This window comes from Macaca fascicularis, chromosome 4 (genome assembly GCF_037993035.2).
Source record: "Macaca fascicularis isolate 582-1 chromosome 4, T2T-MFA8v1.1".
NCBI classification, from domain to species: domain Eukaryota; kingdom Metazoa; phylum Chordata; class Mammalia; order Primates; family Cercopithecidae; genus Macaca; species Macaca fascicularis.
In genome coordinates this window covers 159,565,305-159,592,048 of record NC_088378.1, presented here as the reverse complement: position 1 = coordinate 159,592,048, position 26,744 = coordinate 159,565,305, and the positions used below count along the sequence as shown (strand labels likewise).

The window sequence follows — 26,744 nt, the reverse complement described above, 5'->3', positions numbered from 1 at the left end:
TTATTTTTGTTTTCATTTCCATACAGAGTTCTGCATACATCATGTATCTGTAACTCATTCTTACAGTAATTGTAGCAGTCATTTCATTTTTTAGATCGAGTCACCCAGGCTTGTCACAACAGGTGCTAAAAATGCACAAGATAAAAGAAGCAGGAAGTGAAACCGGAAAATGGTTCTGTGAATCTGGGAGGTGGGGTGTGTAGACCGACATTGGAGGACACCCAGGTTTCTCTTCATTTCGCCAGTAAAGAGCAACCTGAACGACTTACCATGCAATTATATCTGTTCTTTTTAAGCAACAGTTCAGAGACTATGAAAGCGGTGTTGATCATATCCTATGATTTACTAGGAGGCATATAATCCCAGGTTTACAAAGCAAGAAATGGGACTAAATTGAGACAAACAACATCACAAAGAGAATCCAAAACCCATGAAGGAAGAACTAGCTCCTAGATTAAAAATTTATATAACTGCTTAGGAGATTTGAGTTTTCATTGAGGGTTGGTTCTCAGGTCACTTTGCTGGAAGAAACTTAGGGGAATGGATCCCATCATGATGACACTTGACATTTGGGTAGATGGTGCTTTTAGTTTTGACCAAGCACTCTCCTTTTTGGCCTTATTTAGAACTGCTCTTAGATTTACTGCAGAATCATATGGTATGAGAATGTCATATGTTCAAGATAATAATCTATGTGGATACAGGGGGTTGCTACAATTTTATCATAATAGACGGACTGAATTCTGGATGTATTTATATCAGGACCTGCTCATGAAGGAGTGAATGAGATTTCAGATTTTGTAGTATTAAATCTTATTTTTAAGTGAAGGGGAAACCATAGACCAGAAGGAACATTCATGAGCATTCTCTGACTCCGCAAAAGATAGAAAGGAAAGGCCAGCCCCTCCATAAAACACTCTATGTCATGCAAATTTGAAATTAGGCTGAGCTCAATCTTAGATGGTTGCCCTTAACACTGCTAAGACGGAAGTAAGTAAAGATGCTCCTTTAAACGGTCAGTGTTGGGCATGGTGGCTCACGCCTGTAATCCCAGCACTTTGGGAGGCTGAGGCAGGCAGATCGCCTGAGTCCAGGATTTCGAGATCAGCCTGGGCAACATGATGAAACCCCATCTCTACAAAATACAGAAAAAAAAATAAAAAATAGCGGGGCGTGGTGGCATGTGCCTGCAGTCCCAGCAACCCAAGAGCCTGAAATGGTAGGATTGCTTGAGCCACAGGAGGTAGAGGGTGCAGTGAGCCATGATCGTGGCACTGCACTCCAGCCTGGGTGACAGAGTAAGATCCTGTTTCAAAAAAAAAAAAAAAAAAAAAAAGTGTCTTCCAGTGCTTGGTGTGAAGTATTAGGTTACAGTGTTAAAATACTAGAGAATTCTAAAATTTGCTCCCCCAATCTAAGAGCTATGTTCTCATCCTCTTGTTGTCTACACTAGCTTTTGTTGTCCACACTAGCTTTGGACACACATACACATATATACATACCAAGAGGCCATCAGTAGGTTGCTTCCCTTTCATTTTCACATTTCCAAAATGAGGGTTTGAACCAGATGGCTTTGAAGTGCCTCCAGTTCTCACATGCGCTGATTTTCAATCAAAATTGTAGGTCTGTTGATTTCTATTGTTCAGCTTCACGGATGCTGACTCACGAACAGCCTCCCCCACCACACGCACAAACACCACAGGCACACACACCCCTCTACCTTGGATGCACCTATTCATGCTTCAGATCCCACAAACTGATCAGGCGCCTATATTGAGAGTGGCACGGTGTAAAAAAAAAAACAGGCAAAGAGCTGGAATTGTATTTTCTTTTAAATCTTTATTTATCCTTTTCATTCCTTTATCCCACCAATGCAAATTGCGGAGAACAGCTGGAAGCCACGTCAGAGCGGCACAGGCCAGCTGGCTGAGTGATGCTGACTGCTGGCCCCGAGCATCGAGCATCGCAGAGGTCACAATGGGCATCAGCTCCGGAGCTCGGAGCGATAGACACAGGGCCACTGCAGGCCCGCAGGGAGGGCGCCTCCCAGCTCCCACAGTAGTTTGGCCTTAAAAACACTAAGAACAGTTGCATTCATTGTCTTTTTTTTTTCTTCTTTTTTTCCTTTAATAATAAAAAAGAAAACCAAAACCTCCTATAATTTATAAGCTATGTTTGACTATCTACATTATATAGAAAATATAGACTCTGTTTACTTTATAACACACATCTTTTTCCCGTGATAAATAACTCTTTAAAATATCTAGTATACATGCCTTGACTTCTTATATATATGTTTGGTTATATACATATGCATACATATATACTCATGTTTGTAAGACACAATAAATATATACTTAACAATGACAGCCAAACAAATGCCGTTTTGGTTAAAAAACACAACAACAACAACAATAAAAAGCAGATGAAGTACTATAAAAGCACCAGGCAGCAGACAGAAAGCCATAATTGCTAGAAACTTCTCCCTCCCCTGGGCAAGGCACAGGGCAGAATAGTAAACCGTCCAGGTGCCTGAAAGAGAAGGAAGGCGGCAAAGGAATAGGTCAGGTCACAAGCTTTTGTTTTGTTTCTTAGCCTGGGATTAGACTAAGAATCACAAATAAGTCATTGCATTTATAAGGAAAAACCAAGGGGCTCATTGATCAGCTTAGCCCTTGTGGTGGCTGCAGGGGACAGTAGAGACCTGGAAGGGGAAGGACAGAGACAGCAACCTGGTGACGACTCCATGACTACTTTCTAGCCCCTGCCTACATCTGCCCAGGCAAGCTTTTGATTGCCACACTAAGCATCAAGCCATTGCATATAACATGTTCTTTTCATTACTCTATTCACTGCTGGTGTAAACAGAAAGGAGGATTCAGTAGTGCAACACTTTAGGAGGCTGAATGAGAGCCACATGTTTTGGTGGCCCCCTCAAGGGCTCCAGCAAATGGGGACTGTGACGTTGGGGAGAAAAAGGCCAGTGGGCCATTGCCTTCCACTCCTGAGACAGTACCAGCTTCACCTCCAGACGCCAATGGGAACACTGAGCCCATTGCCTTTTAAAGAAGTGCAGGAGGTCTTGACTCCTCCTATGAGAAGTCCCGGAAGCCCCAGTCAGTCTGGGTGGGGGTCCCCTGAAACTCAGAGCACAGTCCAGCTGCTGGCTCCTGTGCCTGGCGGGGAGAAGGTGGAGGGGCCGGCATGCCTGCCGCTGAGAAAGGCTGATATAACACTCCAGCTGCACACCCCTGTTCTTCCATGGCCCTTCTCTCTCTCCCTAAAAGGAAATTAAAATGTGGGGCTCTGATCATTGATTTTTAAACAAGCTCCCCAATGTCATGGCCTCTGCTCTGTAAACTCCAAAGCTCTGATGGCCAAAGAAAGTAGGCGGTGGTGGAGCAGTAGGCAATGGTCAGGGCTAGATTTGTATTAATATCTAGGAGTGGGGTGGGGATATGGGTGGAGGGTGATCCAAGTAGAGCAAGTCTCAGGAAATCCCAGAGGTGAAGATTTGATGCACATCCCCCATCCTTGCCAAATAAAATACAAGTTAGAGATCATTGTTCACATTACAATCACAATGGGACATTTTAAACAGCTCGTTTTCTGAGTACATTCAAGACATAATTGAGTTTATTTTAAAAAATGAATTTCCCGGCTGGGTACGGTTGGTCACGCCTGTCATCCCAGCACTTTGGGAGGTCGAGGCGGGTGGATCACAATGGCAGGAGTTCAAGACCAGCCTGACTAATATGGTGAAACCTTGCCTCTACTAAAAATACAAAAATTAGCTGGGCGCAGTGGTGCGTGTCTGTAATCCCAGCTACTCAGGAGGCTGAGGCAGGAGAATCGCTTGAACCCGGGAGGCGGAGGTTGCAGTGAGCTGAGATCACACCACTGCACTCCAGCCTGGGTGACAGAGTGAGACTTGGTCTCAAAAGAAAAAAAAAGGATTTCCAGATTTCCCTGAAACTGCTCAGGGAATCCAGGTCAAATGCAGGTCTAATTCCAACTTCTCTACCCACTAGCCACAGGACTTCACACAAGTCACTTCATCTCTCTGAGCCTCCTTTCTCTAGAGCTCTGGAGGTGCTGTGTGAGGCAGCATGAGACTTAAGATGCAGAAAACGTGACTTTTCATCCTGACTCTACCACTAAAGATGTGGGTGGCCTTGACCATCACTCTATTATGTAAAACAAAGGGACAGCATATATTGGACTGTGAAGCCCCTTCAGATGCAGCTGAATTTACTTTCTGCCCAGAAAATCATTAACAAAGCTGATTCTGCCCCCAGTACCCATCAGAATGCAAGAGATCAGATCAGAAACCCAACTTACGATCACAGGTCCAATTCAATAGCTGTGGCTAAGAGACAAGACAAAGAGAGTAAGAGTGTCAAGGTGCAGTGCGCAGCTAAAATTTGAGTCACAAACGAACGAACTTTAAAGCCCCACTCCCTGAGAAAGGACATTTTCCTATGTTATATTCAGACCCCCAAGAGCAAATTCCAAGGCCATCTATAATAGTCGACCAACAAGATTTTGAAAATTCCCAGTCCTGAGGCTTGCTGCATCACCTACAATCAAAATCAACTTAGGAAGTTAATTTGAAAAGAGACTGAGTGATATTTCCATTTTGGAAGAGGAAGCAACACTGGCTACTTCTATGTGCAGCTCTATAGCCTCCTGGCAGAACATCAGATGTCGCATCCTGCTGAACGGGAGGATGCTGACAGCAGGCTGAGTGGAGCTGCAGGCCAGTCCATGTTTGTCACAGTCCTTCCGGGGTGTGAGAGCAGACCCCTGTAGACGTTGACAAGGAGCGATCTCCTGCCTGGCAAGAGCAGGAGGTGCCCACATCTCTTCTTGGGAGGCAGTGTGGTCTGGAGGAGAAGATTATGGATTTGAATGACCTCATTTCTGCCTAACAGTTGTGTGACTTTGAACAAGTTCCTCTTCCTCTTACTGCCTCCATTTTCTCATGTGTATACAAGAAATAGCAATACCCAACACTATAGGGTTGTTTTTATGGATTGCATGAGATAACATACTTAAAATACTCTGCCCACAGTGGACAAGTCTTGGAGTTGGCCAGTCTTGGAGTCGGCCAAGACTACCCTAGAGTCCAGATATACCTGGCACAGTGGTATTTGCTGCCATGTAGGCTAAGGTGGGTCTGGGGTGCCCTCCAATGCAATTGTCTGTTGAGAGAAGTCTTTTAGGAGCTGAGAGCGATCACAGATTAAAATTTTTCAAATAGGCCCAGGGAACTCCCAAACATTTTTAGATACCAGATAAGAACCCTAACCCACACCCTCCCTCAGAACTTGGAATCTAGGCCATTCACACATTGATGGGAACAAAACAGGCAAGCGGGAACTAAACGGGAAGACTCTTAAAGCACTGCCTCCTTACATCAAGGCCCTTGAAACACATTAAACAAAGCAGAAAGGAGCCATTGCTGGGTTTTAGTCCTAGGTCAAAGTCAGCTGTGGGTACCCAAACCCCTAAGGGCTGGGCTGATGAAGGGTGCTGGGCTGAAACAAAGTCCTTCTGCAGAATGCTGTTGAAGGCTAGAGATTTCAGCTTCATATAGCTACCCCAAATGCATGTGGTGGGATAGGGGCAAGTGCAGCACTAAAGGAGTATTTCAAACCCATTTGCTATATTTTATATTTAAAGAAAATGAACTATCTAGCTCTTTTCTTTCTCTTGTTCCTTCATCTACCTACTACATGCATTTCAGTAGATAAAATTTGAGTACACTTACTATTTTTTCATGCCTCTTTTAAAAAGTATATGTTCTTTCTATATACCACAGCTTCAAATGAGAATTTTTGTTTTAGACATTAAATATTTATTACAGAGCTTAGAGGCCTTTGTGGGAACCTCTCTCCAAAACCCCAAGTATTGGGAAAAGATTTCCCAAGTATTAAGGTTTAGTACAGAAACATACAATTGAAACCCCAGGAATATCCCTATTTAGGTTATGAATGACTTAGAAAAATGAAACCCACAGAGTAATTTTGTTTGCTTTCCCTTCATCCTTCATCAGAGCCCTTCAGGCTAGCTACAAAATAATAATAATAATAATTCCAATGTTTCCACAAAAACTACTTTCCCAGAGAGCAATTTAGAAGAACGAGAACCGGCTGGGTGCGGTGGCTCACGCCTGCAATCCCAGCACTTTGGGAGGCCGAGGCGAGTGGATCACGAGGTCAGGAGATTGAGACCATGTTGGCTAATACGGTGAAACCCCATCTCTACTAAAAATACAGAAGATTGGCTGGGTGTGGTGGCGCGCGCCTGCAGTCCCAGCTACCTGGGAGGCAGAGACAGGAGAATCACTTGAACCCGGAGGCGGAGGTTGCAGTGAGACAAGATGGTGCCACCACTGCACTCCAGCCTGGGCAACAGAGTGAGACTCTGTCTCGAAAAAAAAAAAAAAAAAAAAAGAATGAGAAGCAAAGGAGTCCGTGACATGGGCCTCTGTTCAAACTATTATTGGGAGACTTCCATTCCAGCAAATCTCTGGTTTGTAACTGATAGTTGCCAAGAGCTGGAATGCTGACCATGAAGTCTGTCAGCAACAGGTCAGGGACCACAATGAACCAAGCATGGAGTTTCAGCTGAGCCAACCTGCAGTACTGTAGCAAAGCCTCAGGAAGGAGGGTGACTCTTTCCAGCAAGGCAGTACTTACTTCTCTGTTCTAGAAAACGCCCAGCATTCCCCTAGCATTTGGACCACCACACTTGCACCTATGAGTAGCCTGGGCTTCAAAGAATATTGACCCTAGGGAGGACAATGAAGGATGCAATTGATTGGGCTGTTCACTCTCAGATTTTGCCTACCCAGGCTGGGGGTGGACTCCAGGCCTCTTAGATTCCCTTCTAGTTCTAATGGCAGCTATCTGAAAAGAACTCTAAACCTCAGTTGCATGTAAAGACACCTGTTGGACTTCAGTGAGCCTGTGAACAAAAGCTACATAGACTTACAAGGAATGGCTTCCACGTCCACCCTTGACAAACATCTTACATGAGGTGAAGAATTAAGCAAAGATAACAAAGATAATTACATGGGGTGAAGAATTAAGCAAAGATAACAAAGGATAATTCCCTGTTCTCTGAATGTACTTGATTTGATACTTCTTTCAAGACCAGATCTGAATTTTTAAAGAATGATTTCAAGCGACATTTGATGGCAGCAAGCATTCAAAAATCTATGTGTGTGTGTATATGCATGTGTGTGTGTCTGTTCCCTTTTGGCATTGCCTGCTCCCAGCCTGCAGTTCAGCATCTCTAACAAAAGCTCTGTAAGCAGAGTGTGCAAAGACAAGACAGGAGACCAATGAGAAGAATATGTTTTTTCCAACGTTAGCCTTCTCAAGCCTAAGAATGGCCCCTTGGGGGGTTCTAAACCCCTATTTTAGAAACACTAGGAATAATGTTCCTTGTTGTCCTTTTGTTTTGCTTAATACCTACCCCCAAATTCTCAGGTGTCAGAATCCTGAAAGCAAATGCTGGAGCTAAGGAAAATACTTATTTATTGATTGATTGATTTTTAAGGAAAGGGGATTCTAATTGGATCTGAAGGCTTCCTTTTTAAATCCACAAAGCTGGATGGATTTCCTAAAAGCTCTTGCCCAGCTTGGTAGGAGAGATGGGTGATGGAGCCCCAGACAACTCCCTAGCTAGGCTCACTTTACCCTGTTTAGGAATTCACACTGTAACACTGAGGCACACAGCCGTTCCCAGTCTTTGGGGGCAGCATATGAGCTTATGGTCAAACCCATACTTTGTGCTATCTCCTCGGCCCTGCCTGGAGAGCCATGTGGCAAGGCTACCTGAACACCTCAATAATCCCTCAGACACTCAATTCCACCTTTACTGGAAATAGTGTTATAAGGTGACTCCTTTCAGTTTTTTAATTGTTGACAAGTTCAAAGAGATATTTTATTCTCCGCTGCCCCTGCTTTGGTGCAGCCTGTGCTCCTTCCTTGTGGCTTCTGGGAGTCCTGCTTTTTGCTTACTATTTCTGACCTCTCTTTCTCCACCAGGTGAAGGGCAATGAACCAAGTGCAAAGACACACCCTCAGTTCTTCCTATAAGGAAGCCCAATCAGTCAAAAGGTGGCCACTTCGCTTCTAAGTACTTTTGCCTTTAGATACCTTACATCCAATAAAAGTAGCTTCCTGGAATTTGAACTTTCTCACCAGCCCATCCCGCCCCCAACCCCAGCCTAACAGGCTTATGTGGACTGTGAAAATGGGCCTTCTCCTGCCAGCAGTGGGTGTCCCGGGCACTGAGCTTGCCATCTGGTACTAGTGTCTTGACCCTGCAGAACCATTTGGCTTGCAGAAGGCCAAGGTGTGTCGGGTGCATGAGGTAGGGAGGGAAGCAACCCCTCCTTGCTTGTCACAGTAAAGGGCAGCAGGGGCAGCTATACCAAACCACTCCCGTGCAAATACCCAGCAAGGATCATCCCAGGAATGGCAGGCTCTCCTGAATGCTTCCAGGCTAGGAGCTCAGCCCACAAACAGTCTGGTTTGGGATCAGTCACCGGGACTGAAGTTTACCTTCCTACATGCCATTTATTCACAGTGTCCTTTCACCTCCCTGATCCCCACGTTCCCCATGGCCACCCTCTCCCCTCGGCCTTTCCCTCTCTGTGGATATCCCCTGCAGAAGGCTCAAGTCCCCGAGGTTCTCAGTCTGTGCTAACAGTAGAGGGACATCCTGCTGCGGCGCATGGCCTCGCTGATCAGGTAGGCAGGGCTCAGCTCCGGCTCCTCGGTCATGATGGCAATGTTCTGCCACTCCCCCGTCTGGCTGGACCTCTTGATGGTGTCCACCACGCACAAGGCATACAGGCAGTCGTCGAAGGTGGCGGCCATGGTGAGGGGCCGCCCGTCCCACGTGCGCCGGTCGTCCTGGTCCTGGAAGGCCTGGCGCACCGCCTGCATCATCTTGATGGTGCCGCGCAGGTAGGGCGAGGGGATGTCGCTGAAGGCCTTCTCCGGAAGCAGGGAGTTGCTCACCGGCGTAGCGTCCTGCACCAGCAGCTCCTGCTCCGGGGCACTGTTGCGCTGCCCGTACAAGTCGGTGCCCACGGCCAGCAGGCGCCCGGCGGAGCCCACCACAGTGACATCCTGCTTGAACTCGCCGGGCACGTTGAAGTTGAGGGTGACGGTGCAGCACACCCCGCCCTCCAGCACCATCTGGAAGGTGCAGAAGTCGTCGCTGGTGATCTGGCGGATGCCCTTGATGTGGTCAGTCTGCTTCACGAAGGTCTTGAGCAGCCCGTGGACCTTGACGGCCTTCTGGCCGGTGAGGAAGGTGAGCAGGTCGATGATGTAGGTGCCCACGGAGTGCAGGCCACCGCCGCCCATCAGGTCGTCGCAGCTCCAGTTGTACTTCTTGCCCAGCAGGCTGCCGCCGTGCACCTGCACCTCGCACACCAGCGGCTCGCCCACGTAGCCCTCCTCGATCAGCTGCTTCATGCGCACGAAAGCCGGCAGGAAGCGCAGCACGTTGCCCATGATGCTCATGAGCTTGGGATAGTAGTGCGCGGCCGAGGTCATGCGGAAGGCGTCCAGCGGCGTGGCCGTGCGGTCGCATATGACGTTCTTGCCGATGCCTGCGGGTGGGAGGAAGACAGCGGTCAGCGGGGCGGGACCATGTCTGAGCGCGCATCCCTGGGTCAGATCTTAAAATATTTCACATTAATAGAAAAAGAAGGCCAGTTGTGGTGGCTCATGCCTGTTGTCCCAGCACTTTGGGAGGCCAAGGCCGGAGGAGGCCTTGAGCCCAGGAGTTGGAGGCCAGCTTGGGTAACACAGAGAGATCCTGTCTCAATAATAATAATAATGATGATGATGATGATGATGATGATGATGATGATAATAATAATAATAATAATGAGCCGGGCTGGTGGTGCATGCCTGTGGTCCCAGCGACTCAGGAGGCTAAGATGGGAGGATCACTAGAGCCCAGGAGGTCGAGGCTGCAGTGAGCTATGTTCTGACCACTGCACTCCAGCCTGGGGACAGCAAGACTCTGTCTCAAAAACTAAAAAATAATGAAAATAAAAAGAAGATAGTCTATATATTTCAATATTACTTTAAATATTTATGTTGCATTACTTAATTTGTTTTTTGTTTGTTTTTGAGACAGAATCTCACTGTTCCCCAGGCTGCATTGCAGTAGTGCGATCATAGCTAACTGCAGTCTCAAACCTCTGGGCTCAAGCAATCCTCCTGTCTCAGCCTCCTGAGTAGCTAAGACAGTAGGTGCTACCATACCCAGCTAAACTTTTTTTTTGAGATGGAGTGTCACCGTATCACCCAGGCTGGAGTGCAATGGCACCATCTTGGCTCACTGCAACCTCTGCCTCCTGGGTTCAAACGATTCTCCTGCCTCAGCCTCCTGAGTAGCTGGGATTACAGGCGCCTGACACCATGCCCAGTTAATTTTTGTATTTTTAGTAGAGGCGGGTTTCACCATGTTGGCCAGGCTAGTCTCAAACTTCTGACCTCATGATCCGCCCAACTCAGCCTCCCAAAGTTCTGGGATTACAGGCGTGAGCCACCATGCTCAGCTATTTTTTTTTTTTTTAAAGAGATGGGGTCTCCAATTTTTTTTTTTTTTTTTAAGAGACAGGGGTCTCCTTATATTGCTCAGGTTGGTCTCAAATTCCTGGTCTTAAGTGGTCCCCTACCCCCTAAATCCCCAAAGTGCTGGGATTACAGGTGTCCTGGTCCCAAAAGGCAATGAGTTACTTAATTTTAATGTTAAAGGTCTGGTATTGATTTAAATAGTAAGATTTATTTTAAGACATTTAAGTAATCTATATTTTAGAAATGTTTAATAATATTTGCTAAGGTAGTATAAAATGCTTCATTTTATAGTTTATGTATATAAATCTATAACATTTTAAACAGAAATAGATTTTGCTTTTATATTATTTAAATACAAAATATAAGATAGTACTATTAAAGTATATGATATAATCTTTTTACATATAAAATATATCATTACAGTTATCTTATATATAAAATGTTTTATATGTTGTATTTTATATTTAAAATATCATTTTTAGTAAAAATATATTATTATTAAAAATCACATAGTGAAAGGAGAAGAGTATCTGTATTTGGAAGAATCAGAATACATAAGCTTAAATCCTAGCCAAGGTGAGTCTAATTAAGTGTGAAGAATTTCTTAATGATACCCTTTGAAGGTCTAAGCTTTTGGCTGACGTCTTCCCCTCTCTGCCCCCGATGATTCCCCAGGATTGTATTTTGAGCATTATCGTGCTTGTTTATTTTGCATTCCGGATTAGGGCTGGCAGTGGTCACAGATGTGTTTGTTTAAAGTTTTTCTTTTCCTATAAAGAGCGGATATTACCTAAATCTGAGGAGTTGGCAGTGCCTGTTTCCTCCCCGACCCCCATCTGCTTCAGGGTGGGGTGTGTTGCTTTTGGCCAGTGGAGGTCAGGCCAAATAAGAATTACTCTTACGTGATGACTGTAATGTGTGTATAAATTACAGGGAGACCAAAGTGCCTCTCTGAACCCTTTAGGAGACTAAGTGGTTCTGGGTCTGGGGAAAACAAAGGATCAAAGGAAAGGAGAGTGACAGGGAAATGAGAAAGAGATTTATTCCATGGAAGCCGAGAGTCAAGGAAGAAGAAAAACAACTCGGCTAGACCTGGAGAAACGGCCAACTTGAGGGCAAAAAAAAAAAAAAAAAAAAAAAGACAGATTTCTTAGCAAGTCAGATAAAATAGATGCTAGGCAAAAAGACTTGGGAGTCAAAGCACCTGTCCTGGGGCAGGTCTCTGTGGTCTAGGCACGCTCACCCATAGACCCTCTAAAGGAGACCTGGGCACTCCAGTCACAGATGTGGGAGAGACTTCAAGAGAAATGGGGTAATGAGACACACCCCACCCTATCCCACTTGTCCTGACTACAGCCACTCAGTTGCCAAAATCCACGAACCCTTACAACATGCTGAGCTAAGATGGGGTTTTGTAGAAGTTGTGCGATTGCAGATGTCTGTCCAGGGCCACGGCCTGGCGCATGGCTTTCTCATTTTCCCACTGGAAGAGCTAGCCACATCCTAGAAATGGTCAGTGCAGATTGGAGAAAGGAAATACAAACGATGGCTGTCAGTTTCCATGTGCACATCCAGTTCTGGCGCTAAGCGAAAAGCCTGGAGCCTACAGAATGACCACACCTCCTTGCCTTTTCTTCTGTGTTGGCAGAGCTGGGCTGGTCCCCCTGATGGGCATCAAATAGCAGTGAGAAGCTCTTTTAATGCTTAGCAACCCGGTGAGGACTGAGGCTCTGGCAGAGAGATGAGATAACATTGGTTTGTATCACCAAAAGTCTCACACACCCGTGTAACACTATGTTCTGACAACATGATCCTGTAGGCATGAAGCTCATCTAAAACCGGCTCATGCTACCAGGAACAGATTTATATGTAAATAGAGTGGTAGGTCACTGCAGGGACAGGTGACAAATACTGCCGAAATCTGCCTCACAGCCATTGGTATAGGCTCTGGCCTCTGCTACACTCTACCTCAAGGTCCCCAAAAGCAGGACCCTGACTGCCATCTCCTCAGTATACGCTATTGGTCATATTAATGGTACTTAAGAAAAGTTTTTTATTTTTTTATATTATAAAAACTATAAAATAAAATAACAAAAGAAGAAAAGAATAATTAGAGATAAATGATCCACACCTCTTCCCTACACACCCAAAATAATGATTGCATGGAATTCTTTGCAGCTCCATAGATAAAAAGATTCTGATGAAAGCTTCAGAAAATGTAACATGAACATGACATGATACACAAAAATGCAACTCCATCCCTAGACTCCCGTGTGGATTCCCCAGGGATCTGAGATACAGACGTCTCTTTAGGCTATTTATTAGGTTGGTGCAAAAGTAATTGCGGTTTTGCCATTAAAAGTAATTGTGGTGCCCTCTTTTTAATAGTAAAACCGCAATTACTTTTGCACCAACCTAATATATATGATATGGCTCCACATTATACAGTAAGGTCCTCGAGGATAAGGGCTGGGTCTTTTAATGCTTAAGTCTCCATTAATACCCACAGCACCTTGTGGTGCATCCAATGTGCAACAGGAACCCAGCAAGCCTTGTTGCCTGCCCCACCTCTTTGCCCACAGTCTTTTGCAACATTCACGCTTTACAGATGAATCTCAGCAACACCTTAACACACAGCATCTTCAAAAGTCAAACGAGACTTCTAGGAATTTATCATAAAGAAATAATCCAATATGCAAGCATGGCATCTTGCCCAAAGACAGTTTTGACTGCATTATTTATTATAGCAAAAAACTGGGAACAGAGGCTGGATGCAGTGGCTTCACGTCCATAATTCCAGAGTTTTGGGGAGATCACTTGAGGCCAGGAGTTTGAGACCAGTCTGGGCAACAGAGCAGGATCCCATTTCTTAAAAAAGGCCAAGTGTGGTGATGCATGCCTGTAGTCCCAGCCACTCAGGAGGCTGAGGTGGGAGGATCACTTAAGCCCAGGAGTTAAAGGCTACAGTGAGCTATGATTGGGTCACTGCACTCCAGCCTAGGTGACAGTGAGACCTTGTCTCAAAACAAAAAACAAAACAACTGTGAACAACACAAATACACAACAGAAAAAGGGGTAAGTCAACTGTCATGCAGCCATATAATAGAATATTGTGCAAACATAGAAAATGATGCTTATGAAGACCTTTCAATGGCAAGTAAGATGATTATGATGTAATGTTAAATGAAAAGGGCTCTATTCATAGACATATATGATCTCAACTCTCTCTAAAATGACAAAAGGAAAAGAAAAACCCTAGGAGGTTAACTGATTAGTAGGAGTGGTTGGATTAGTAGGATTATGATTGATTTTATTTTCTTCACTATATTTTCCATATTTTCTAAATTTGGCATTTTATAGTCAGAAAAAAATGTTAATTTAAAAAATCCACAAAGAGACAGGAAGATCTTTGAAGGACAGCGCTCACAATCATGGGAAAAGGGTTCTCCAAAGTCTAGGGGAGCTGGCAGGTCCCAGCTCTCATGGACCCATCCCAGTTCCTGAGCCCCGAAGAGCTGGTAGAAGGCTCTGCTGACCCTGAAAGCTTCAGAGGTCTGGGCTCTGTTGCCAGGTCTTGTTGCTCCATTTGCTCAAGACCTCTTTATGATTCTTAGTGAAAGCTGTGGAGTCTCTCTCTGAAACATGCAACTCAGACAGATGCACAAAACTCCGCCACAACCTGAAGCCCATGCACGGATCCCCTCCGGTTCTGAGACCCAGGCATCATCGTACATTGCACAGTAACTTCTTAAAGCCTTTGGCACATATTAAGATATGTGGCACAAAAATAAGATAATCCTTCCAGTTCCAAAAGGAACCCAAAATGCAGAGCCCAGGCCTCTGAATCTTTCAAGGTTCAGGGTCAGCAGAGCCTTCTACCAGCTCTCCGGGGCTCAGGAACTGACTGGGATGGGCCCATGAGAGCTGGAACCTACCAGCTCCCCTAGACTTTGGAGAACCCTTTTCCCATGATTGTGAGCGCTGCCCTTCAAAGATCTTCCTGTCTCTTTGTGGATTTTTTAAATTAGCATTTTTTTTTCTGACCATAAAATGACAAATTTAGAAAATGTGGAAAAATATAGTGAAGAAAAGAAAATCAATCATAATCCTACTAATCCAACCACTCCTACTAATCAGATTGCCAAGCGAAGTTTGTTTTCTCTGCATTCTGGACAGTCTTCCCTTACCCTACCTCTCTCAGGGGGCTTCTGAAAAGCCCACTCTGGGATCCTCAAGATCCTCAGATTCTTTCTTTTTCCCAGCTTTTCCCCACCCAAATATTCCCTATCAAAAGTTTCTTGCTAAAGGAGCATAATTCTAAGTATAGACTTCTAGTCAGACACTGTATGTCTGTGTGTGTGTGTGCACGTGTGTGTGTAGGTGGATTAGTGTGACACAGAGCATTCCTCTCATCCCTGAAACCACTTGCAATGTAAAGGGAACTTGCATTATCTGAGTGTGTGGTTGACATACCCCACAATCCTGGGTGTGTCAGATGCCATTCACCGTATGCTGGGATTTCTCCTGAAAAAAGCACACAGATACCTGTTCTGCAAACTGCCTGTCTGTCAGCCTGGGCTTTGGGTTCGGCCTCCAGCAAATACCACAGGTCTTTGATGTCCTCATGACGATCATCTCTCTTAGCATGGTGCCTCTCTCTCCACCCCAGAGAAAGCACCAAAATGGCTCTTTAGAGAAAAGCACTCTCTCTCCATTTAATGTAGGAAATAAGTAGAGGCAGTCTTGCACTCTTCCCTAAGCACATGGCTATGACATTTCTTTGACTTGATGGTAAATAGATTCTACCAGGGAGCTGGAAAATGAGGGGTTCAGGCAGAGGCAGAGGCCCTTTTTTATAAGCCCCTTACCAGCCATGGCTAATTTCCTAATGGGGAAACCTACAAAGGCTTTCCTCCTTTTGCCATGAGAAAAGAGTACTGCCCTAGGTCACTCCGCACAGCCTAAGGAGGCCATCTGCACTTTCTCACTCCTGGGTGAACAACTTCCCTGAAAGGACGAGGGAGCCACTTGTCCCATGCTGCATCCACACGCCTCTGGGGGCACCAGGCCAACACACGTTCTTTAGGTCTCAGGTTTACATCCTTTCGTGGCAAAATGTGGTGCCCTGTGTCTAAGGCAAAAGATCAAAAACTTTGGGACTTCAAACAATTTCAGAGATAAAAATCATGCTGCAGAGAATTAGGCAAAGGGACTTGGAACATATGGACTCTATTTCACTCCAGATTAACAGGCAGCGAAAAATGAAAAATATGAAAACAAGAAGTGCCTGAGAAAGTATGTGTTGTGTTCTGCCAAGCCCCAAACATTTCCCGAATGGTAGGAGAGGTCTGGCAAAGTCCCCTGGTGCTCACAATGATGGTAGAGGAACGGGAGGGGCTTTCTGCGCACATGCGGGTATGATGGATGAGGGTCACTCTGCTGCGTCCATCCAGGACTGTGAGCCATCATGCCATGGCTCCATGCTCAGCTCCAGTGAGGGCCCTGTCCCTGCATCCAGAAATGACTGTCTTGGAGGGTTGCCGCATTTGTCAATGTGATGCAGCGTGGCCACGGGTGAGTGGCAGAGAGCACACGGGGACTGGCCTGGGTCTTCTGGGGAGGACTTTACAACTCACCCCACAAAGCCCAGGCAGCCCTTTGTGTGAGAACAAAGAGCTAAACCTAGGTCTTTTGGAGGCTTTGGGGCTTGAACCAACTTAAATTTTTAAGACAAGATCCTCTCAGCAGCAAATAAAGCAAAGCTATCTGTCCTTAAAATGGTGGAGCTGAGAGGCACCTTCCGACCTCTATCGCCGTGCTGCAGTTCGGAACAAAATGAGATCCGTGGGAAACTTCTGGCGGGTGAGAGTGCTATGTGCAAGGCAGTGTGCCTGCTCTTCGTCAGAAGCTTTTAAGTTAAATAATTTCAGAAGGAGCTTTACTGCCCTCCTGAGATCCTTCATAGGGAAATGGAAAATCGGCTCCCTCCGAAGCCTGCTGAATGTGCTCTCTGTAACTGAGCCAAAACATTCACGGCCCTCCTGAGAAATCTGTGCTATAGGGAAGAGTTTCCAGCCCAGAGACCCTAAAGCCCTTCAGGCAGCTGCTCCCCTGACATCCTCCAAGCTCAGGGTCTCCAAGTTGTGGCTGAGTCTCTGCTCCTACCTCAGGACAGATCAGAGCTCTGGTGGGACTGACACTTGATCCAAATGGTACCCCCACGAGTCTGGGCAAGGGGCTTCCCATTCACACCTCCAGGGAAAGACGGAGCTCTGTTGTCCCACAGAGCAGGCACCTGTTGCTGCCCTTCATCAGGGAAGTTATCCCTGGGTACCTGGAGGATGGCTGACACCTGGCCACCCAGGGACCAGGGCTGTTCCCTAACATAATCAGCCTGGAACCTCAAGCATCCCTCCCCATGAGCACGTTTCCAATCACGCACTCCCTGATCTAATCATGGTGGAAATCTCGGAGGCAATGCTACTTTCCCACCGGTTCCTCCCCATCATTCCACTTGTGTTGAAAGCCCCTTATCTTCTCGAAGCCAAAACGGATGCTAGTTCTGCAGGCTGGCTTGCAGCTGTCCCAGCAGACTGGCAGAGCCCCTGAAAGAAGTCCCATCAGATACGGCTTCCTATTTTTTCCTCGCATTTGCAGAAGGTAGAGACGGCTTGCTTTACATTTCAAGTAGGGAACTCATTATCTTCATTTATACTCTGTTCCTTCAACATTTCTGTGCTAGGCACTGGAACCAAAAAATGAGTAAGATGAGTACGAGCTCACAGTCTAGTAGAGGAGACCAATCGGGAAAGGGGCGATTATGGGATGCAGATCTCAGAAAGTGATAAACAATGAAACCATGAAGGAAGGGCTGCCCAACCAATTTGGGCATGGAAGAAAGTTTTGCTGGACAGAGAACATTTGAGCTGGGTTCTGAAGCATGCATAGGAGCTTGACTATTCATCATTTAGAAGTTTGGGTCAGGTATAAAACATGGTCTAAAATAAGATTAATGGTGTTTAATGTGGAATCGGGAAACTGCTAATACTGGACTGTTTATAAAAACTGTTGTGTGTATGACTGGGCGCGGTGGCTCACGCCTGTAATCCCAGTACTCTGGGAGGCCAAGGTGGGCGGATCACAAGGTCAGGAGATCGAGACCATCCTGGCTAACACAGTGAAACCCCGTCTCTACTATACAAAAAATGAGCCGGGCGTGGTGGCGGGGGCCTGTAGTCCCAGCTACTCGGGAGGCTGAGGCAGGAGAATGGTGTGAACCTGGGAGGTGGAGCTTGCCATGAGCCGAGATTGTGCCACTGCCCTCCAGCCTGGGCGACAGAGCAAGATTCCATCTCAAAAAAAAAAAACTGTTGTGTGTATATGCTGATGCACAATTTTCTGAGAGAGGTTCATTAGAATCTTAAAATAATCTGTGATTCAAGAAAGATTAAGCAGAATTGGAATTTAGACCAAAGAAAAAGAAAAAAGCCAGGTCAAAGACAAATCTCTGGTTTCAACAGAACTAAGCATATGAACGGACAGGGCTATTTATAATCCCTCCATCCCTGCACCCTGAGACATGGGACATTTAGTTACTTTCACTCTCTCACTCACTTACTGCAACACTCCATTTAGCCCAGCTCTTTTTCCTCTTTTATTTTTCTTCCTGCTAATCTCCTTCCTGCTCCCCCAACACACACACACACACACACACACACACACACACACACACATACACACTACACTTTTTTTTTTTTTTGAACTTACAAACTGTAAGAGAAGTAGAAGTATCATCAGGGTTGACTTGTCTAAATCCCACTCTTCCCTCTGTCCTTTCCTCCATATACATTAAAAGAGGCCATTTGGAGAGACTAAATCCCCGATTTTCAATCCCCATGAAAGTTCTTAACATAAATACAACTTCCCAACTCAAAAGACTAGTCTGATCTGCTCATAGTACAAATGGCACAATTTCAAATAGCAAGAACAGTCATTTATTGAGTACTTACTTTGTGCCAGAGGAGGCTGAGTTTTTTGCATGCATTTTCATGTTTTGGTCTACACAACCAGGTACTTGTCCTGTTCCCATCTTACAGATGTGGAAACTGAGCCTCTGAGGCGTAAGCAACTTGCTTCTGATTCCACAACTCAATAGCAGTAGAGTCAAATCTGGAATTTGAACCCAGATTGTCTAGCCACAAAGCCAGCCTAGTCTTTTTAAAAATATGTTTTTTTTTTTGTTTGTTTTTGTTTTTTTTTTTAAGATGGAGTTTTGCTCTATCGCCTAGGCTGGAGTGCAGTGGTGCAATCTTGACTCACTGCAACCTCCGCCTCCCAGGTTCAAGTCATTCTCCTGCCTCGGTCTCCTTAGTAGCTGGGATTACAGGCATGCCCCTGTAATGTACCTGGCTAATTTTTGTAATTTTAGTAGAGACAGAGTTTCACCATGTTAGCCAGGCTGGTCTTGAACTCCTGACCTCAAGAGATCCGCCCATCTCGGCCTCCCAAAGTGCTGAGATTAAAGGTGTGAGCCCAGCCAAAAATAAGTTTTTTTAATTGACACATAATATTTACACATATTTCTGGGGTATATAAGTGATATTTCAATACATATAATGTACAGTGATCAGATCAAGGTAATTAGCATATTCATCATCTCAAATCTTTTTTTTTTTTTTTTTTTGAGATGGAGTTTCACTCTTGTCTCTTGTTGCCCAGGTTGGAGTGCAATAGTACAATCTTGGCTCACTGCCACCTCTGCCTCCCGGACTCAAGCAATTCTGCCTTAGCCTCCCGAGTAGCTGGGATTACAGGCATGTGCCACTAACCCCGGCTAATTTTGTATTTTTTTTTTTTTAGCAGAGATGAGGTTTCTCCATGTTGGTCAGACTGGTCTTGAACTGCCAACCTCAGGTGATCTGCCCACCTCAACCTCCAAAAGTGCTAGGACTACAGGTGTGAGCCACTGCGCCCATGCCAAAGAAATCAAATCTTTATGATTTCTTTGTGTTGGGAACATTCAGTATCCTCCTTATAGCTATTTGAAAATATACAATAAATTGTTGCTAATTACAGTCACCCTACAGTGCTATAGAACGCTAGGACTTATTCCTCCCATCAAGCTGTACTTTGGGTCTGATCTTAACTTTCGCACTCTTACTGCCTTCTGACCACCCTTCTCTTAAGGCTGGCGAGGTTATTCTTTGCACCCATGTCACCCAGAGATACGCGCTCCCATTCTTGCTGGCTACACGTGCCTGTGCACGTATGTGCAATGTCTGCAGCACACAGCACAAAAGGAGGGCTCTGAAGACAATCATGCAACCGACTGCAGTGAGCTTCAGAAACCAGGGCAGTGGGGGTGGGAGGCCCGATGTTCAGCTGGGTGACATCTGAAGTCTCAGGGCAATTTGATTAAGTTTCCATCCTAATTTCACACTTGAAACGGAAGTGGGTCAGAGTGACCCATATTCAGCTCCTGTGTTGAAGCTCCTGGGGCTATTAGTGGGCTCTGAAAGAGGGTCACAGCCAATGAAAGGAAGTCAGGATGGCTGATGGTGATGGGACTTGGTGTTGAACTGAATTAATTGTTCAAGTGCTTTCTACATTCAACCCACCCATAAGGCCCAGCTCCTATCCCACCAACCCTTTTGTGGACCTTCCCCCATGACTCTAGCCTGTTACCTGGGCCCTTTTATTGCCCAGGAACACCCATCAGCATGGGGATTTTCTCAGATTTCTTTGTGTGCATTTGGTCATCTAATGATGGAAACTATCACATGTGTAATGAGCATTCACTCCTGAAACACTTTCCAATTTCTGTTACCTTATTGGTAAATCCCAAACATCTCCATCTCTACAGCTTATATTTGAGGCTACAGTTGAGAATGCAGATATGATACTGGGGAGTCACTAGCCAGCTCCTTCCAGCAGGGCCATTCTCCAGGAGAGAAAAGAAAAGCTTGCTACTTCCAGCCCAAGGGAGACCAAGGGTAGAGGTCTAGAAACAACAGGTAGGTATGTAGCACCAACAGACCTTCCAAGTTAGTGGCCAGCTTCCCATGCAGGGAGGCCTGGGGCAGCCCTCCCCTTCGTGTCGGTGGCACATACAGACCAGAGTGTGAGGGGGCAGGGAGGTGGGAAGAGGGCAAGAGGGCCCATGGGAGAACAGAGGCTTGGAATTGATACAGTGGGCACAGTGGTCAGGGACTTGGGGACAGAGGAAAATGGCCAGGACTGTGAACTCCAGCAGTTGAGTCCTACTATATTGGTCGAAAATAGCCAAATGACATCCACTATACCTCAGTGGTCACTATTCTAGAGAGTGGCCTAGAACAGCCATTCTTGAGCCTACACCACCATTCCATGCTTGGACAAGTCAGGATTCAGGGTGTACCCCCCGGATCCAAGGGGCATAGCCAGAGTCTCATAAGCCACACTGTCCCCATAGAAAGAGTCAATTTCTGGAGTGGAAGAGGAAAAAGCACAATGTCAAACACTGGGTCACCAGAGTCATGTAAAAGAGGCTGAGATATTTACAAGAAAACACAAATGATTGGGTTGGGTGAGATTGCTGGGTTGAACTACAATTCTATTTCCTACCCACCCACCTAACAGGATGGAGGACTAGAATGGTGGTCAGCCTAGCTGTTGAGAAATAAAGGAATCTAGGCTTTCTCTTCCCAAGTATGGTGTGAAACCTCATCACACATCCAAAAGGCTGGGAACCTCTTGTCATCTCCCAAAACCCCCACGCAGTCCCCAACAAACCTCAGAATCTCCTTGTTGATTGCAAGTCAATACTTCAAAAGAAACACTATCCTCACTGTGTATAGTGGGAAGGCAAGAGACTTTAAACTAGGCAACATCTCAAAATAAATGTAGGAAATTCTCCATTCAAGGCAGGTTGTGCTTTAGTGACGAGATCACAAGTGCATTTACCCAGCAGATATGTTTTTTGTCTTTTTTTTAAAGTCAAGATATTTCACACAGTCTGAAGTTTTGGTCTCAAAAAATGCAAAAATTCAGAAACACTGGGTTCTTCTGCAGAACCTCCTGCATGACAACACTCAGTTGTAGCTGTCTAGTGGCTTCCACAGTTAGATGGCATGTACATCTGCAGTATACCACAGTCCTCACCAGTCCCCGGTGCACTGCTGTCCTGTATTAGTTTTGTATTGTTGCTATAATAAACCAGCACAAACTGAACAGCTTAAAATAACATCCACTTACTATTTTTCAGTTCTCTAGATCAGAAGTTCAGGTGGGCTCAGCTGGGTCCCTGATTAGGTTTTCACAAAATCGTTCTAGATAAGAATCTGCTTTCAAGCTCATTCAGGCTGTTGGCTGAACTTGGTTCCTTGTGGCTGTAGGACTGAGGTCCCCATCTCCTTGCTGGCTGTCAGCTTCTACAGAGCCCACTTTCCTGCCATGTGTCCTGCCATCTTCAAACCAGCAATAGCATGTGGAAGTTGGATCCTTCTCATACTTGGAAGCTCTTGGACTTCCTCTTTTGCCACCAGCAAGAGACAATTTGCTGCCTTTCAAGAGCTCCTGTGATTAGATTAGGCCCACCCAGATGATCCCCTTTTTGCCATAGAGCTAATCACAGAAGTAACACCAAGTGGCAAAGGTCCTCTTAGAATTCCACCTCTCACAGTTCCTCCAGCCCCGTCTACTCATTGTGTTACCTGCCTGCAAACTCTAGAAACCCCCACAGAGGAAGAGTCTCAAGTATTCTCAGACATGTCTACATTCCTTCCAAACCTCTCTTTGTTTCTAAGTTCCTTCAGTAGTTTTTACTCCATCAAAAAGAAAGACTCGGTGAGGTACTCTAGGGTTTTTAAGATCTTTTTTAGTCTCCTTGTTATCAATGAGATTGTGTCCTCCAGCTCTGGGCTCCCTGGAGGCAGTAGCAACAGAAACAGGTGCAGGGCAGAGCCACAGCCTCAGTCTTGGGGCAGAAAAGAGCACAGGGAAGAGAAGAGGAGCTAAAATTTTATGTATCCACGTGGCATCAGGGGCTTCCCTTTGGCTCACTTAAGCACCACTCCAGCACCGTCATTTGTAGAAAATGCGGAACTAAGGCTTAGAGATTATAATTGCCCAAGGTCAGAGATATGTGCAGATCCAGGGTGCAAATTCAGTTCTGTGGTCCCAAAGCCCCGCATTTTCCATTTTTCACATGAGTAGAATGGGGGATAGGATGAAACGACTGAGCCTCAGAACTACCAGGTGGGTTAATAAACGAAGCACCAGCCCCTCAGGCCCCGCCCCACCAGGTCCCAGCATTGTATTGAGAAGATTTGGGAAAGCAATGAAAGGAGGGCAGAGTCGAGAGCTTGAAGACAAAAGAACTGGAAAGCAAGAAGGGCTGGAGGCTTGACATGGGAGAACACAGTGGTTCTTCTCTTTGAAGGTGAATAGCTGGTTTCTCCACATCCATGGCAGTGAACCTGCCAGGACAACTGAAAGATTATTATCGAGAAAGAGAGAGGCTGGGGAAACCAGCCATTATAGTGCTAGGGTTCCTATGGGATTCCCACAGCTGAATAAAGGAAGCCTTCCCAGGGCCCCAGCCTTCTGCAAGTGGGCACCTCTCATCTCAGCCAAAGGAACCAGGCAGTGACGGGCATGCCACATACTCCACTTCTGTGAACCTAGGTGCCAGAAGGAAAGCCACTGCGGGACCATGCTAACCCCGCCTCCTGCAGCCTAGTAACGCACGTCCTTGGAGGGATAAAAACACCGAGAGTGGCCAAAGCCTGCCCAAGAAAGGAAAGCATCCCAATGCTCCACGCATCCTCCCCAAGAAACAAGAGATCCTCCTGCTTCAGCCAGAAGCAGAGGGAAACAATCAGCTTATGCGAACCCCATCTGCTGCTGGTGTGGCCTAACAGAGGCAATAAACCCCTCCTGCAGCCAGGAGGCAAACCAGCTCCAGGGCTCCACCCCCAGCAGGTGGTGAACATGATTAACATGCTACTTCCCAGAGCACTTTCACCTGCACCAGCTCCCCACGGTAGACGCAGTCTGTGCCAAGGCCCAGGGAGTGGTGGGAAGATAGTAATTGTAGCAACTGACAAGTAACCTACAGGGCAATAATTGAGTGTGTGTGTGTGTTTGTGGGAGGAAAGGTAGTAGAGATGTGTGATTCTGGGGAGCTGCCCAGCCCCTGAGTCTCCTTGCTGTGATTGGGAAATTCCCCACCTGAGAGTCTTGGTGGGGTACAGCCTCCCCCCGTAGAAGCCACGCCGGCTGTTTGCTTTCCCAGCAGCCTTTGCAGCAAAGCCATGGGCACCCACCCGGGTTTGGCCAACCAGGGACACCACCCGGGCCTGGAACATGAGAATGGAGGAAGGTGGAGATCTGTGCTGGCAGCAGGGGTAGTAGCATCTAGTTTCTAGGGCTGTGAGGCCCACGATGCAATGACGGCTTCTATCACCCAGCGCCAGCACCACTGCCAGCAACCGAGTCTGTCTACACCAGATGGGTTCTCTGGTGTGATCCGGACAGTGGTTCCCGCTGCCAAGCCTTTCTTTGTTCCTTGTGTTTTTCAAGCCGACTTCCCCAGCCTCTCGTACATTTCTGTGAGGAACTAAGGTCCTTTCAGATAATTCCCTTCTGCTAAAATCAGCCAGCTAGTTTCTGTTGTTGGCAATTTAAATGCCTCTTGAGTACAACAGGTTTCCAAGCTTTCTGGACCCCTTTCTGAAAAGATTGATTTGGACACGGAGGAAGCTCTGAGTGCCTATTAATAAAGCAGCCCAAGATCTAGTGTGATTTTTCAGACAGGAGGTGAAATGAGGGTCAGGGGATATGGACTGAAATCCTCACCTGGCATTTGCAAGCCATGTGACCCAAAGAAGCTTAGTGCACTTACCTATAAAATTGGAATAATAACGCCTTCTTCAAAAGGCTGCTTTGAGGATGAAAGGACAGATGGGCACTGTCCTGACCCATGGAAAGTGCTTATAAATGTCTGCTCTAGTCAATAACAGACCCAAATAAAACCTGCACAGGTCAGCTCTTAGAGCTGCAAGAATTCAAAACAAGTTGGTGGCAGGCAGGTAAGTGCGTGGCAGCACAGGGGGTGGGAAAGATACAGACTCGAAAGCTACGTGGGTTCTAGATCTGGCTTTGCCACTCATTCCATGTGCAAAAACCGTCTGTGAAAGAGAGCTGATATCTGGTCCTGCCAGCTTTGTTAAGACTGCTGACAGTATGAAATGAATAGTGCATGGGAAACTTTGCTGGAAGGAATAGGCCTACCACAAGAAGAAAGTTACTACTGAGATGTAGTTACAAATAAAACCAAAGAATACACTTACTGTAGCGCTCTCTGCCAGGGATCCCTGGGCAGATGCTCTTATGAATGAAAACAAAATGCAAAACTGCAGCCCCCAGATCTGCCCACGTGAATATCATGATGGGGTGCTAGCGGGAACAGCTTAGCAAATGTCAAGTTCAATTTATGCCATACACACACCCCTGGCGGAGACCTGGGTTGGCATTGCTGGCTGGCTGGGGTGGCCAAAGGGAGTCAAGGCTGGAAAAATGGAGGGTAGAGGTTGCGTGAGGACTTAGCTGCACACATTATTAACTGCTCCCAGGAAATAAGGAAGGCTTAGCTAGCTATATGGAAGGCTGCACATTAAAACTCCTCTTTCCAAATCACAAAACCTCACTCTTGGTTGCAAGCTGATATTTTCATAGGTCTATGCTACCATCCTCACTAGGCTGAGGATCGCTCAGAAATTAGTCTTATCAACAGAGCTCAGAAACCTCAGAAATGGGCAAGGTGAGACACAGAAGTGGGAGTGTAAGGGAATGTTTACAAAGCATCTGACCCCAGAGAGCCAAGCTTTCCTCCTGCAGCCCAGAAGCCAGCAGATTTCTTCCCTCCTACAACCTCTTATCTCCAAGGGACAGTGCTTAATGTTTCACCTAGGGACCCCATGACTACCGCTGAGCTGAATGGCATGGGGGTGTCAACAAGCCCAGCCATCCAAGGCTGAAAGGCTGAAACACTGCTCACTCCTGGGGGTGGACAGCAGTCATGCTGCCCCGGGTGCTGGCTGGGCTGAGTCCTGGTGCTTTGTTTTCTTTTGCAACAATATGCAAAAATAATGCAGACTGTTTTTGAAGACAGAAACCTAGTTGGCAAGAACTCCCAGAAAACTGGGCGCGCCTGAATCTGTGTCGGCCCCAGCAACATTTGTTCAAAATCTGAAAATCTGGAAGCCCACAGCCTGCTTGGTGATGTCAGGTGGCAGAAGCCCCATTTTACAGACAAGGAAATGGGCTGGGAGTTAAGTTTTTATACTTTCTCTTCCACATAATAACGTGAGGCCCTAGAAGAGGCCAGGATACAGGCAAGAAAGGCTCCAGCCCCTGAGAAAAGGGTCCCAGCAGAGCTGAAAAGGTTCCCTTGTACATCCTGGGGATGCTTCTATATGGAAAGGACTCACTGAGTCCCAGGAAAGGGTTCTGCATGGAGACAGTGCTGGAACAAGTCTGGCCTGGGGCTCCTGGACAATCAGCCACTCATCACACTTGCACAGGACTTGGGTGGAGCACGTGGGAGATGTCTAGATGTCTCAGACACAGTAATGCCCTAAAGGTGTGTCAGATGCAGAGAACAAGGACAGAAGTCCAGGTGTGGCTTGCTTTGTGCTCCAGTGGGAAGGGGCATGGACAGGTGATTTATCCCCTCCCCTCCTCCTCCCCGTCAGCCCTCAACCACCCTCCTCTCATGAACACCTCCTCCTGAGACAGGTCACCATGCTCAATCACACTGAAGTCTAAAAGTGTCCCCTGGAGTAAGAGAAACACACACACACACACACACACACACACACACACACTCTTACTGATGGAAGCAGTTACTACCACCAAGTACCTGCGAAGTGCTTTGTAGGAATCATCTCACTGAATCCTCCCAAAACCTGAAGAGGTTATTGTCATTCTCATTTCACAAACAAAGTCAAACCCTCAAGAGTCAAGGCCCAAGTTCACATCCTAGTAAGTGGTTGAGCCAGGATCCAAACCCCCACAATCTGGCTCTGTGTATCTGTGCTCATGTTGATTATATTACAACATTGAATGCAATCTGGCAGCCAGTCA

General features: G+C 46.3%; 1 protein-coding gene across 1 annotated transcript in view; it reads right to left on the bottom strand.

Moving 5' to 3' along the window:
* Positions 1 to 1,819: 1,819 nt before the first annotated feature.
* The window catches only part of GFOD1 (Gfo/Idh/MocA-like oxidoreductase domain containing 1), a 131,749-nt gene continuing 106,824 nt past the window's right edge, over positions 1,820 to 26,744 (bottom strand). The window contains exon 2 of the mRNA XM_005554013.4: positions 1,820 to 9,640. Coding sequence (XP_005554070.1) covers positions 8,721 to 9,640 — 920 coding nt within the window. The 3' untranslated portion in view covers positions 1,820 to 8,720. The remainder of the gene's footprint in view (positions 9,641 to 26,744) is intronic.